At 33.7% G+C, this 15,098-nt stretch overlaps 1 protein-coding gene across 5 annotated transcripts in view; it reads left to right on the forward strand.

The window, feature by feature from the left end:
- LOC117124584 (inactive histone-lysine N-methyltransferase 2E-like) overlaps positions 1-15,098 on the forward strand; it is a 61,115-nt gene that overhangs the window by 25,745 nt on the left and 20,272 nt on the right. For 4 of the 5 annotated variants that reach the window (XM_033270880.1, XM_033270910.1, XM_033270902.1 and 1 more), the window contains exons 6-12: positions 5,657-5,829; positions 7,767-7,855; positions 10,778-11,041; positions 11,289-11,409; positions 11,665-11,774; positions 13,198-13,414; positions 14,164-14,442. In XM_033270880.1, coding sequence (XP_033126771.1) covers positions 5,657-5,829; positions 7,767-7,855; positions 10,778-11,041; positions 11,289-11,409; positions 11,665-11,774; positions 13,198-13,414; positions 14,164-14,442 — 1,253 coding nt within the window. The remainder of the gene's footprint in view (positions 1-5,656; positions 5,830-7,766; positions 7,856-10,777; positions 11,042-11,288; positions 11,410-11,664; positions 11,775-13,197; positions 13,415-14,163; positions 14,443-15,098) is intronic. The other variant, XM_033270894.1, reaches the window with a different exon arrangement.

Below are 15,098 nucleotides of genomic sequence, written 5' to 3' on the forward strand. Positions count from 1 at the left end.
TTCCTATGAAAGCGTGTTCGTCATTGATCAGATTACAAATCGGCTGTATATTCCACATTGTGTTTATTAACCAATCACAGCCTGGAATGGTAACCTTTGCGGCTAATAAATGCGTCTGCACGAGTCTAGTTGGTAGCAAAGAATGAGCCGTTTTGTGGTGCTTGCAAGGGTGGGTGGTCTCTCCTCTGAGAGATAAACAATGTACTGTAATGCAGGCTGGCCTAGAGCCAGAGGAAGACGAACTATAAGCTGGCTGGGTAGTATGTGTGTGTAATAGATCAGATAACAGGAAATGTAGGCTACAAGTTGCTTTTATGTGTATTAAACCACATAATATTCAAATTAGTAGCGATGAGTGTATGTGTGCAGCACATTTCGTGTCAATGTACTGTAATGCAGGCTGGCCTGACGAAGACGAATAGGCTGGCTGGGTACGTACGTGTGTGTAGGCCTATGTCCTAGTTTAGATCAGATACTACAGGAAATAAATGTAGGCTACAAGTTGCTTTTATGTGTATTAAACCACACATTCAAATCAGTCAGTAGCGAGGAGTGTATGTACTGCACATTTCGTGTTGCCGCACTGTGGTGTGGTTGATGACGAGGACGTTGCCGTTAGATACATGATACTATAGCAAGGTCCCACAAGGAATTTTTGTTCTATTGAGACGGTAGCTTTTCAGCTATAGGCTATCCGTAGCCAACCACATAGGCCTAGGTAATATATGAGATCAGATGTTATTTCATAAAATGTAGGCCGACAGTCGTATTTAATGGTGGCGGAGTGGATTTCTTTTTTCGCCATTTACCATGGGATGGCTACTGACATACTTGTAGACGTCGTTGTCCATATGGTAATGATGAAGATCGTTCGTGTACCTATTGACAGATGAGGCATGATTAAAAGTGCCTTTCGTTTTCAATGGATTACATTCCATTCCAACCATGGTATAACCAGTCAATGGATAGCCCCGTAATGAGATATTTTGTTTAGATTTCACAGCGTGTTCCATGTACCTCCTCCATTTATTTAAAATTAAATTATTAAAACATTGCCTATAATCTAGTAATGTGATAGTATACTGTAATGTCGTAGCCTTGGACACCGCCCTCTATTATGTGGAATACCGATGAGTAAACAGACACTCCACAAACATCACATATATTATTTCTAGTAATGTATATATTTAAAAACATATTGGGCAAGTATTCATACTACTTAACCCTCTGGATACCGGATTCTTAGTGCAAACCCTTGAATACTGGATTCTTTTGCAGTGTAACAAGGTTTTTTGCGTTTTTTAGTATACATCATTCTGGTGGAATTTTGGGAACTTTCTGTAAATTATACAGAAAAATGTTTCTAAAAACAAAGAAAGCTTATAGAATAAAAAATGCTACATATAAATCGTCAGCAAAAACCGAAAAAAAAATAAATTATAGCCAAAAAAATTAAAAACAAATATAAAACATTCCTATTCCACACAGTTATATAATTTATTTACCCAACCATCCATAACTATAAGCACGATCTTTCCATTCAAAAGCGTCGACCACCCTAACATTTCTAGGCTAGACTCATCTTCATCAAGAACATCTCCGCCGTCAGAACTGCTTGAAGCCCCACCGTCATCATCGCTAACAGGCACGTCTAAGTCTAGCACATCTAAAACTTCACCTTCATCACTGTCTGAATCAAAATCAGGTCAATCGCTTCCTCAGCTGTGTACACATCTGGTGCGGCCATTTCGAAAATTTTTTGAAATTAATAACGATTTCAAATTGATATTTCTAAAAATTTTTATATAAGCGCATGTGAGTTCTTCACAGATTTCGAAAGACAAAAGCTTCACGCATGCGTGTTCAAAATTTCTGACGTATTGGAGCTAAAATAAAAACAGGAGCGATTTGAAAACCACCTATTTTTTAGTCACTAAATTTCGACTGCAGTCGAAAATGAGAATTCTCGGTTTGAGGTCAATTTCGACTACAGTCGAAGACGGTATCTAGAGGGTTAATACTGTGCAGGTGTCATAGACACACACACATATATATATATATATACAGTATATACAGTATATATATGTATATATGTATAGTCATATTAGTCCACATGTGTTCAAATAATAAGACAGAAAATAATGATGCGGAAACGTTGAGTTAGACAGTAGAACACAATATAATTTATTCAGGAAACGAATATTTCGTCTTGTCCTCAAGACTTCATTAGCGTAACTGATTACAAAAGTTGGCAAATACCAGATCCAGTGTAAAACAATAAACATTCGGCAATAAATAGAGGAGGGTGATTAAATGAGATAAACAATATGGGAGACATGGGGATAATGATATATAATGGGAGCGAGATAACAAGTAAAACAAAGTACTGTGATATTGGGAAGTGGAAGCGATAGCCCATGATACAGATAAATACAATGGCAATAAAAATTATAAGATAATATATAAGCCTAATGCACTTATGTGCATTAGGCTTATATATTATGTTATCATTTTTATGAATGAAGGCCATTCATGTTTTGTAGTTCGACCTGACGAGTGTGGCCAGCCCTGCTGGCCATATGAAACAGATTTGTAGTCTGAGAATAAACACTTTTGTAGTTTGATTTATTAAGCTCTACCCTTAGTGGTATTGAGCACTCTAAGAGACAGGACTTCATCAGCGTAACTGATTACAAAAGTTGGCAAATACCAGTATATATATGTGTGTGTATATGTGTATGTATGCATATGTCTGCATATGTATGTATATGTATGTATATATGAGTATAATCCATTTAGTTGTTGCATTAATGTCCAAAATAATTTTTGACTTAAACTTATTAATCATGAAATTTTAACTCCGCATTCTAGGATCATACCACTTTTTATATAGGGGGTATATAATATGAATATTACGGACTGACATTTTAATAGAAGAATATATCTTTTATATAAAAAACCTTAAATCTTTCAGATTCTTTGATTATTGGTAAGTGTAAGGGTGAAACATGTCTTAATGAATGAAAAATTAGTAAATATTGCTGGTAATTAGTGAAAATACCTAATTAGCTGTAGTCCAAAATTCAGACGTCCGTCCGTAACGCAAATTAGCTTAAATGTTTTTTCATGCTTCTATACAATAGATTACAATTAAAAAAACATATTGACTTATCTCTACTACATTGATGATTACAAAATAACTTTATAAAAATTTTGTTAAAGTTAAAATTTTAATTACACATTTAATTAAAAATGTGTCCGTCCGTAACAAATGTTGTTACGGACGGCCATGTTACGGACGGACATGCCACATGAAATACATTTTGATTGGCCAATTTATGTTAAACAATGTTGAAATGAATTAAACTGAAGATGTTTATGTTTAGCAATTTTTTTCTCATAAAATCTATCAGTAAATTGTTGGAAATATTCATTTAGTAATGTAACCTCAGGGTAAATGTCCATCCGTAACACACTTGGGTGTAATGTTCTTTCATATGCTTCAAATTTACAACATTTTTACGATTCATACTGAACTCTTTGGACATTTATAAATGTAGATGTATGGTACAATTGTTTTTTACATAAAATTTCAATTAAAGCTACTAATTAAAATGTTGTTACAGACAGATAAATCTGTGTTACGGACGGTTAGGCAGTGTATGTTAAATTTACCATGGGTCACAAACTACACTTTCAATTTAACAATTGATCAATTATTACATCCCAATATCATTTTTCAAAGGTAGCAATTTAATCAAATTATTATGAAAAATTTTAAGTTTAATTAATTCAAGATATTATTTAGATTAATAACTTATTTTTTCTGAAATTATTGCAATTATATAGGGCCTACTGTAGGTTATGACGAATGTCAGTTTATGTACTGTTCAATTGCTTGAACATAAAACATTTTACAACCATCATTAGAGAGGCTGTTATAATCCTAAATTTAAGAAAAGTCAATTATCATTTTAAAAATCAAATTTTTTCATTAATATTTATCATTAGGATGTTTGTTGCAAAAGTGTCCGTCTGTAACACAAGAAAAATGTCTGTCCGTAACATTTTCTTTTCGTTAATAACTCAAAGACAAGGAATTAATTAGTAACCAAACCAAGTCTCATTAATGGACAAGTAAAATAACTTAATTTAGCAATGAAAAATTTTTGTCAGCTCTCGCTTCCCTAGATAGAAATGTGTGCTAAGTTGTAAAAATTAGAAACAGCGAATTCTATGTTGTCCGTCCGTAACGCTCACATTTTCGCTGTTCTATTTTTAGTAACAATATCAATCCGCACAAATTTTTTTTATAAGATAAAGTGTATACTATTCTTGCATATGAAACATATAATGAACCAGCTAAGAGTGGCATGAAATGTTTTTGGAGAATTTAAATTGAAAGTTTTGAAAAAGTGTCCGTCCGTAACGATGGATTATACTCATATATATATGTATGTATATATATGCATATGTATATATATATACTGTATATGTATTTATATATGCATATGTATACATATATATATTTATATATATACTGTATATGTATTTATATATGTATGTGTATATATATATATATATATATGTATGTATATGTATGTATGTATGTATATATAATGTATGTATATATTTATGTATATATGTATATGTATGTATATATTATGTATATTATGTATGTATGGGTGTATATGTATATATATTTATATATATGTATGTATGTGTGTATGTATATGTATATATATATATATATATATATATATATATATATATATATGTATATGTATATAACATTGCCAGCTATTGTCAAGTGGGCTATTGCATCATTGATGCTCTCGTTTCAGTTCGTTTATAAGTGAATCACCTTGTTATCTCAACCATTATGCCTTTGTAGGCCTTGCCTAGGAAGGTCTAGGCTACATTCGTGTTAACCAGCGCCATAGAGCGAGATTTGTTAGGTTCGCCGTGTGTGTTCATAGCTTGGCCTAGTAAAAAAATATCCCATCGCGATGTAATGTAAGTAAAATTCTCCCAGCTTTGAGGTTTTAGCAAACAAGACACAAAAAATTGGAAGCACTGTATCAAATTTGATGATCAGCTGGAAATAGGAAAAATCATTGCAAATGAAAGTTATGACGTCACCACTGACTTTTAATAGTAATTATAATAATGATTATATTATTACAGTAGTACTTATAATAATGATGATGATGATGACGACGATGACAAGACTTGCCATGCCAAAACCAGCAGCAGTGACCAAAACAAGGAATTCGAATTTTTGATATTCATATTCTCCACATTATAAGATTTAAAATGGAGTTGACTTACTGTTGCCAAAGTTATGACTAAAATATTACATTTACAACTTCTCTGTAAACAATTCTGCCACTTTCTAGGGCCAATCTCTCACAGCGTTGTAGAGGTCACGTCTCCTTTACTGTTCGAGCATGCTATAAATTACATAGCAACATGGCCTAGTGATTGCACATCGCGTGTCGGCAAAAAAGTACTTTCTGTTGCCCGCTTCTTAACCAATCAGATGCCTAGAATCTATGTATGCGGTATATAATTATTTATTGCCCATTTTGCCGTAAGATATAGTATAGTATTATACATTATGTTAAATTTGTAAGATTTTGTTGATTTTCGTCAGAAGATTCAAGTAGTACAGATAGTGAGGAAAGTACCGCTGTTAATCCAACAACGTACACTGCTATCTCCAATTCTCCTACAAGTCTTACGCTAACCACACATCACAAGAACAAGAAATCAAAGAAAAAGAAACGAAAACGTGAACACTCTGAAAGAAGTCACAAGAAAAAGAAGGTAAAATAACATTGATATTATTTTTTAGTGATGTTTAGCCAATTCTAATTAAAAAAAAACAATAATTATTATTGTGTCTTAATAGGAATAAATTGTTACCATTATCACATTATTGTTGTTGTTGCTGTTGCTGCTGATATTAGTGTAATAATAATAATAATAATAATAATAATAATAGTACTGTGTCATATTTATTGTGAAAGGGAAAGTAAAAGAAATGTTGTTTGAAGTAAATGTGGGTGTGACTTCTACAAAAGAGAACAACAAATTTGATAAAATGGAAAATAGGATAAATATTAAAAAGTTGAATTTTTTGAAAATATAATGATCCAGAAACAAAATTATTCAAAATGATTGGCAATTGGCTGACACCAGATAGAGAGTATACTGGGATGACATGCTCTATAGCATACTACTGTAAAACCAGGAAATTTTGTGCACATTAAACTTTCGTGAAAATTTTATGCCGCGAATAATTTTCAGGTTATTGTTTCGACTTGAACGTCGAATCAGTTTCAGAAATGAGATTTTGCTCATTATAAATCACTGAATTCCATCAAAAATTTATTTCAACTTTTTTAAAGATGATAATGAACAATAAACAGCAAGAATTGTCAGGATTTCAAGGCCTTTTGTGATTCGCGAAAATTTAATTTCGCGAAAACGGCCAAAATTATCAATTCGCGAAAGTTTCTGGTTTTACAGTAAGTTCAGAATGTGATTTTTAACGGTTTACACAATGCCATAATAATATTGTGACGTTAAGAGAATCATCCATTACTACATGTTTTTGATACAAATGTTAGCACAAGGATACTGTATATTCATGATTCAAGCTTCTAAAACAATGAATAATTAAACTAGTAATTGAAAACAAGCATAATGATTGTATAGTACAGTATTTACAAGAATATCAAGGGAGATATTCAAGATCTTTTATTCTCTTCACTCTATTGAGTTATAAAACGCACATTTTTAATAGGGTAAATATTTAATATTTCAAGTCGGCGATTTAGTCTGACCCTATGCTGACTAAAAAATCGGCCTGCGGAGGTACCATTTTAGTCGAGGTTCGTTTGATTTAGTCGCAGTCTAGTCAAAGTTCGTTTTAAGAATACCGGGGTAAGCATCACTGTTGGTGTGCACCAGGGTTCAGCACTCAATGCACTATTCTTCTCAATTGTCATGGGCTACCTAGCAAATTGAGTGAGAAAAGAGACACCATGGGAAAAGATGTTTGCATATGATGTCGCCCTGCGTGCAGAGACGAAAGGTGAAGTAGAAGAGAGCTTGGAACAGTGTAGAAGCTGTTTGGAGGACAGAGGTATGAAGGTGAGCAGGAAACAGACAAAGTATCTGTGTATATGGGAGGAGGAGCAACTGATGTGGTGTTGCAAGGGATGCTGTCGCAAAAGCCACTGACTTTAAATATTTGGGCTCGACCGTCCAAGAGTATGGAGGTTCAGAGGAGAAGGTACGAAAAAGGATCCAGGTGGGGAAACGTCAAACGTACTGTAGGGAGCAGTCATATGTGGGAAACTGTGTTATGAAATTAAGTATCAGAACCAGAAAGGGAGGGAGTCCAAAAGCTCAAAAAAATCACCCGAAACTCTACAATCCATATTACGAGTTTTAATGCCCATGCACGAGGGGCTCATAAGCAAGACGCTTCAAGAGTATCTACTACCAAGTACACCAAGCAAGTAACTAAAACCGAGGTGGAGTGACGTGTGTCAAGGAGGACATGAAAACAGTGGGGAATAAAGAAGTGGAAATAAAGCCTGAAGAAGAAGAAGAGTACAGCATTTAATTTTTAAAAATTGATCAGATCTATTACATTTTTGGGGCCTGTATCAGTTAATGATTTTAAAATATTTTTATTATTTTAAATGGAATATAGTGTCCTCCTTAAAATTTGTTTGTGTTTTTCCCATCAGAAAAAACATGATAAGAAGTCAAGAACAAGGTCATTGTCCTCGGAACTGAACCTCTTTGACGAAGATGCTCAAGTAGCATGGATTCAAAGGTATACATATTTACGGACAATAATTACTTTTATTTGTGCTAATAAAACTGTCAAATTGTAGTACATTAAAATGAAACATGCATCACCAACAGTTCATTGTGCAAAACTAACGCTCGCCAATGCGAGTGAAATAAAAATTTGGAAAGTTATTTTGAATCCCCAATTGCGCCCACATTGCTGAGTGAAAAATCCTACCAATACTATACTATGTAATTCTCAAGTGATTTTCCAATGTGCACGCGACAAATTTTACTTCTCTTTTAATCATTGTTTTCAGCTTTAAAAGTCAACATAGTGATTGATTGTTTTATTGAATGATAAATATACATAACAGGGGGTTTTTTGTGAACTTGAGTAGCAGGTGAAATTTGAAAGTAACAGGAGAGTAGGGCGGCCACCTAGGTCCCCATCGGGGTTTAGGGGCAGAGGCCTGGTGGGGGGTCAAGGGGCCAAAGCCCCCTTGTGCTCCAGGGTTTTAGAGTTTTTTAAGCCCATTTGATGGCATTTCTCTACATCATTTTTTTTTTCAGAGTTTTCAGAATCCACTACTGAGCTGTAAAAAAATTGATATTTTTACATATTCTTCATAGATACTGTAAAACCAGAATCTTTCGCGAATCGCAAAAGGCCTAAATTTTATTCAGGAGAGGAATACCATACAATAGCTGAAGACATCATATCATGAGTTCTAGGCCTAGGCTAGGCACCATAAACCTGCAGCTTATCTCAGCTGCTAGGACCAGGACTTAGCTGGCTATCCCAGGCACATATAAGAAAGAGACAAGTTTACACACATACAGTATTCACTCATATGATACAGTATTCCTAAATTTTGTATGGTATTCAAGCATCCTACAATGAACAATGTTTATCAAAACATGTGTTTTATTAACAAATTATTTTCCTGTAGGCCTAATATTGATTCAAACACATTGATTGATGATGACTAAACATCGTGGTATGCCATAGTACGAAAATTAGTTTCCATTTGAACTTCTTAGTGATGATCAGAACCTCCCTGATCAGTATACTTGTTGAGTAGGTTAGAATAGGCCTAGAATTGATAAAAATTTTTTTGAGCTCAACATCTGAATTTAAGGTCAGAATATTGATTCAATAATTGAAATACATTCTTTTAAGTTTATACACATTTAATAAAATCCACCAAAATAATTAAAAACACAATTTTTATAGTGCTGAACGTAACTTTTCACAAACATGTTGCAATTTATGGGGATTCCCCATTTAGGCCTAGGCCTTAGATCTGCATTGCATCGTCCTAGGTCGCTGAACTAGGTTAAGAAAACATCTAAGGATAGCAAACAAATTTACGCAGATATCGAAAAACAATGGATACCACACTGGGAAAAAAATACTGATTTTGTATGTGTAAGAAAATCACGTCTCATGTGATGTGAATTGAGACAATTTTGGCTTGCTTTGCCATTTTAATCATTGTACTATCTATGATGACAATGAAATTGTGAATGTAAAGATCATTCAAGAAGTTCCGAACCTCAGCACCGAGGGTAAACAAATTTGAGTCGGTGTTGTTGTTTTTTAATTTTTTTATTTATCATTTCCGAAATATTTATTTTATCACAAAGAGGGCTAGTAAAAAACAAACATTCTAATACTGTGATGTTAAACGTTCGAGCTTTTAATATTTATCATATTTAACATAGAAAAATAAAAGGAAAATAAGAGGTTCATAGTCATACACAAATTAATTTTAAAATGACGATCTCTTTTTTTCTTCTCCGCTGTGAGAAAACCCTGAAGCCCAGTGTACGGAAGGAAAGTTTGGGCGATGTATTGTATGTCGCATGTTGTGGAGGAGAAATTTCTCTTATCTTATTGGCTAAAATATGATTTGGAGGTGTGGCTTCTTTGATGAACTCACCCAGGCGCAACTGCCGAACTTCAAACTTTGTTTACGCCACGAGTTCACGAAAGTCAAAAATCGAGTCTGAAAATTGGCAGAAATTTTAACGAACTTTTAACAGAAAAGAACATCGAAATGAGTGCATACTATTTTGTCTTATATTTTCAAATTAAATTCATGTAGGTAAATAAGGTTCTTTATAGGCCTGTTGCGATATTTATTTTGGTGGTTTTTGTATTAATTTTTGTACACCATGATTAAAGTAGCCGGTGAAAACATTGTAGTAGTCGATCGAATGCGCCGGCCGCGGACTCCTAAATAAACCATTGCATAATAAACAAGTATCTATGGAAGTTGTGATGGAGTAAATTCCACAATCTAGGTATTTAAGAAGATAAAATTAAAAACAAATATGTGTGGGGGCCTACAGTGAGATCAGCAGGCATAGAAACTGGCTATTTTAGGCCTAGGCCCCATCAGAGTTTTTTCTTCATGTCTGACAGGGGGTCTGAACAAAGTGCCAACTAGAGTCTTGGTGAGGGTCTAGGAATAACATTCCCTGGTATGGTTCACAAGAAGAGTTTTTATGCCATAGTATGTCCTAATTTTTGCTTTTTTAGACCACAATATTAGGGGTTGGTAATTAAAGTGCAAAATTATTTTGATAGGCAAATTAATATTTTTGGGCTGATGACCTCATCGTGGCATCAGATGACGGGTATGGGGCTGTCTGGGGGAAGGGTGAAATGCCTGTCTGCACCTTGCTGGCGCCAACACTGAAGCTCACCATCAATAAAATGTTTGGCTAGTGAAAACTTATTTGGGCGAGTGTATTTGAAAAGTCACTCGCCCAATTGGGCAACTGTGAAAAAAGTAAATTTGACCTCGATAGTCATTGAATTATATACTATTAAACCCACTAAAATTAATTTTAAAAATTTTTATGGTTGTAACATACCTGTTCGAGTGAAATTCTAGCCTAACTGTAACTTTAGTGCAATAACTGTCTCATAATGATTCCGGTAATTTTGTTATAGTGAACACAGTGATGAATATGAAGATGCATCAAAGAATGAATACACTGCTGAATTACAGAAATTCCTTGCAGCTGTTAAGCCAGATATCGAATGCACAGTTCCACACAGCAGACTACGGGCACAGTTTGCGGACATTGGCGCAGTCAGTATTGGCAGGAAAGGTCTTATTGCTAAGGAACGTATAATGGAGAAACAAACAATACTTGAGTATCGCGGCAAAGTCATGCTTAAGAAGCAGCTTCTCACACAGACTGCTTTCTTTAGGTTAGTTTCTCACTGTCATGCATAAGATAATAAAAGTTTTTGTTTTTTTTTTTGTAAAGAATTCTTAAATATTTTTGATATGAATTAAATTTTTCATATTTTTATTGTATTTTTTGCATGATTTTTCCATTTTTTTCCTATTGAAAACAATTTAGAATCTTTATTGAGTAGAAGAAAAAAATCTGTTTAAAGATCACAAATGCACACACAAGAATATTGCTCATCATTTTCATATATTGTTTTTTAGTCCTTCTTATCGGTATACGCTCTTCTATTCACGCTTTGGTAATATCGACATATGTGTTGATGCAAGAGTTTATGGCAACAAGGCAAGATATGTAAGGAGGTCATGTTCTCCCAATACAGAAGTAAGTGAATACAATTACTTATTGTTCAATATTTTCCCTTCTTCTAACCATGCATTTATTTCCTTGTAAGATATTAACAATATTTTTTCAAAGTTGTGATAATCATTCATAATACAAGTATCCTCCCTGCTAATGTTCAGGATGTTAACTTTGTCTTTGCTACCTGCATATTTAGTATTTTTAGCTCTACTATCAAAAGTGACACTGTTAAAGGCAATAATAAAGAGTAACACCTATTTTTGTACCTCTTTCTAGGTTCTACATAACACAGAAGGGGATTTGATTAGACTATTTCTTGTCTCCTGCAAAGAAATACCCAAAGACTCGGAAATAACCATAGGATTTGATATCAGCCACAAAGAGTGGTATGTCGACAGGCTGATTTGCACAACACTGCACAACAACACAAAAACATTCTGTCATTATCACAATCCCTATACACAATGTATGAGTATTTGCAGTGTGATTTGAAACATGCTTAGCAAAGGATGACCAGCAGTCACTTATTGCTCGGGATATATTTGTTGTTGGGCAATACATTTTTTAAATACAAAATGATTCTATACTGAGCAATATGTTGCCATGTTGCGTAGTCAATGTTGCTTTCAGTGTAATCACCATAAAAATATAATCGGTTCTATGTTTGCTCTCACTTTCACGCTTTGTAAATAGACTAAAAAATCATTATATTTCATTGAAATAGCATACAATGTAACATAAGTATACACTCTTTAGACTGCCTTTTTTCTGAGGGTTTTTTTTTTTTTTTTTTTATAAAGGCATTGAACTGCTCTAAATTTGAATAACATTCATATCTGATTGTTTTGTCTAATAAAATTTTGTAATAATCCCTTCACCCACAAATATACACATACCCATTCACACTTTTCTTAACAGCAAAAAAAAAAAAATTTCATCTGGTTACTGTTTGCTTAAGTTTAAATTTACACAAAAAGACAAACAGTCCATTTCAAAATCTGAAGTACCCAGTTATAACATTGGACATTTCTCATAATAGAGGATCAAGTGAAATGATAAAATAATGTACAAAATGATGTAATAATATACTTACATTGAGAAATAGTTCAAAACTGGTTAGTTAGCGAATTTACTTGCCAGCCAATTTGCAGACACAGTAAGTCTGTTAATATTTTTAGTTTATTTTTAAGTGAAGGCTGGTGGCTAATAATACTTAATTATTGAAAAGGTGTATTATTAACACTGTTGAATGTTCTTGTTAAAAGAATATTTAGCTTAACACAGGCAGTGCATCTTTAACTATCAAGTTGATACAACCTCAGGCACAATGGCCAACGATAGACCAGCTTAATCACTTTTTTAATTTTCTATCTTAATGTCCCTGTTCGTAGACTTCATTCTAAACCTATTTTAAATGTACAATTCTCATGTGTTATTGTTTGTAAAAATTGTATTATACTGTGTATAAATAAATTTAAAAAAATTTGCAATCCCTTCACAAAACAGACATACAGTGAAGATTACACTAAGCTCTGCATAGAGTAATTCTCATTATGAGGCATAGGGAGTAATTGTCTTGGATCGTGAGAAAAAAATGCTGTTACCATGACAGGAATTAAACCCAGGATTTATTGGAAAGCAAGCATCTTGTATACCAAGCTATTTAGCTCCACTCAAAATTTTACACTTTATAGTATCCTCATAAGATACTGTACCATGGGACTAACTACAATACATATCATACACTATAATATTAAAAATAAAGTAAAGTAATTAAGTGGATGATGATGTGTCCTTTTTTTCTTGCAGTCCCTTTCCTTTAGAATGTGCCTGTGGCAAGAAGAACTGTGCTGTAAAAAAGCACCACAAACATCGCCATGAGAGTGGCGACAGGAAGAAGAATCATAAGAATAACCACATCAAGAAGGAGGACTCAAACTCATGTGGTAGCCATCCAGCTCCTTTGTCTGCACGCAGGAGGACGGTCTCACCATTGAGAGTCTCTCTGTCAACCCAGCTTGTTCAAGTAATATTGAAATGACTTGAAATTGTTTACTGCATTACTTTTATAATGAACTTCACAAGAAAATTAATTTCAGCAGTTAACAAGTTTTTTTTAAAAACATTTTTCATCTATTTAATGAATAATTACCTGGATAAACCGATATAAGTGGGAAGTGGGATATTCCTGTTTAGAACTTCCCACGAAAAAATAATGAAATCATCTAATCTAGGTGTATATAATGCATCAACGTTACAATGGTAATGCCGAAGAAATTTTAAGCTGGTTATATAATATTTATTCTTTATTTACACCTGGGTTAGACGATTCCATCAGTCTTTGTGGGTAAGTTCCAATAGGATCTTGCCTTATATCGGTTTGTCTAGGTAGGTATCTCGCTCATGGGTCAACATTACTTCTGATTTGTGTGCTTTAAAAACTTGCATCTAACCCGTCTAGCTCCCACTAAGTGATGTCATTCATACGACAATAACATCTCCCAATTACAAACTCTTGATTTTACATACTTGATTAGCGGCAATGACATCATTACATACAATCTTGTCAATGACAGAAACACTTAAAATTGTATTTCAATGTCTTTAGAAATACTGTATTTTTAAAATTTACTTCAGCAAATAAAAGAGAACAGTTTTTAAAAAATTATTTCTGTTTTTCAAGAATTTAGCTCAACATATACTGAATATTTTTTAAGTCGATAGGAAGTTTGATTTTATTTCTTTTTATTGTAAATTATTTGCATTAATCTTCAGAATTCAGTAATCGACATCACTCCAGCAAAGATGACAGACGATGAAGAGATGCAGACCGAGGTAGACGTTGAAACGGAAGAGAATCAACCAGAAAGTAATCGGAAGCTGACTAGAGAAGAACGTAAAATGGAAGCCATCATGAAAGCTTTTGAGAAAATGGAAAGGACGCAAAAACGACGACAGCAAGCACTAGACAGGTTAGCAATTGCCAAGGATAATGAGAGCCCAAACAAAGCTAAGCCATTGGAGGAGGTGGCTCAGACAACTGACGTAATTCAGGTTAGTTAACTTACTTAACTGAAGTCCAAAATGCTAAATTCTGACTCGGTCTTGTTTCCTTACCCATTTAATATAATGGTAATGTCGGTCTTATATAGCGCATTATGCCAAACATCTTTTGATGCATCACAGTAATGTCATTTTATATATGACATACATCTGCAAAGTACTAGATTGAATACAAAAAAGGAACCAATAGTAGGTTAAAGAATAAATCCTTTGTTTTTCAGTTTAGATCTGTAACTATTCTGTTTACCTTTAAACACCAGTGATTATGTAATAATGTATATAATGTGTTCAATCATTGAAAATTTGATTACTTGGTTCCCGACAGTATTTATTTGAAGCTGAAGCTATTTGAATTGTTGTTAAGAGAGGCAAGCGATACATATTAAGGGAGAGTGTGATGTGGATTTTATGTATAATAACCATGGGGCGCAGGGTTAAAAACGTGTTCATACACGTTTACCAAAATACCCACAAAATGTTATTGCTGCAAAGCAGCCAATTCATATTCTTGACAGCAATTTGACCTCTGAAAGGTCATTGTTTGTCAAAAAACTATCGCCTAAGACAACTGAAAAGCGGAGTTTCCTTCTTTCGTTCTGCCGGGTAAAATCAATTACTTTAGGCGACGTTTGTAGACTAACCTACTC

Source organism: Anneissia japonica, unplaced genomic scaffold (assembly GCF_011630105.1).
Source record: "Anneissia japonica isolate Jap-2015-1 unplaced genomic scaffold, ASM1163010v1 scaffold1244_len109368_cov187, whole genome shotgun sequence".
NCBI classification, from domain to species: domain Eukaryota; kingdom Metazoa; phylum Echinodermata; class Crinoidea; order Comatulida; family Comatulidae; genus Anneissia; species Anneissia japonica.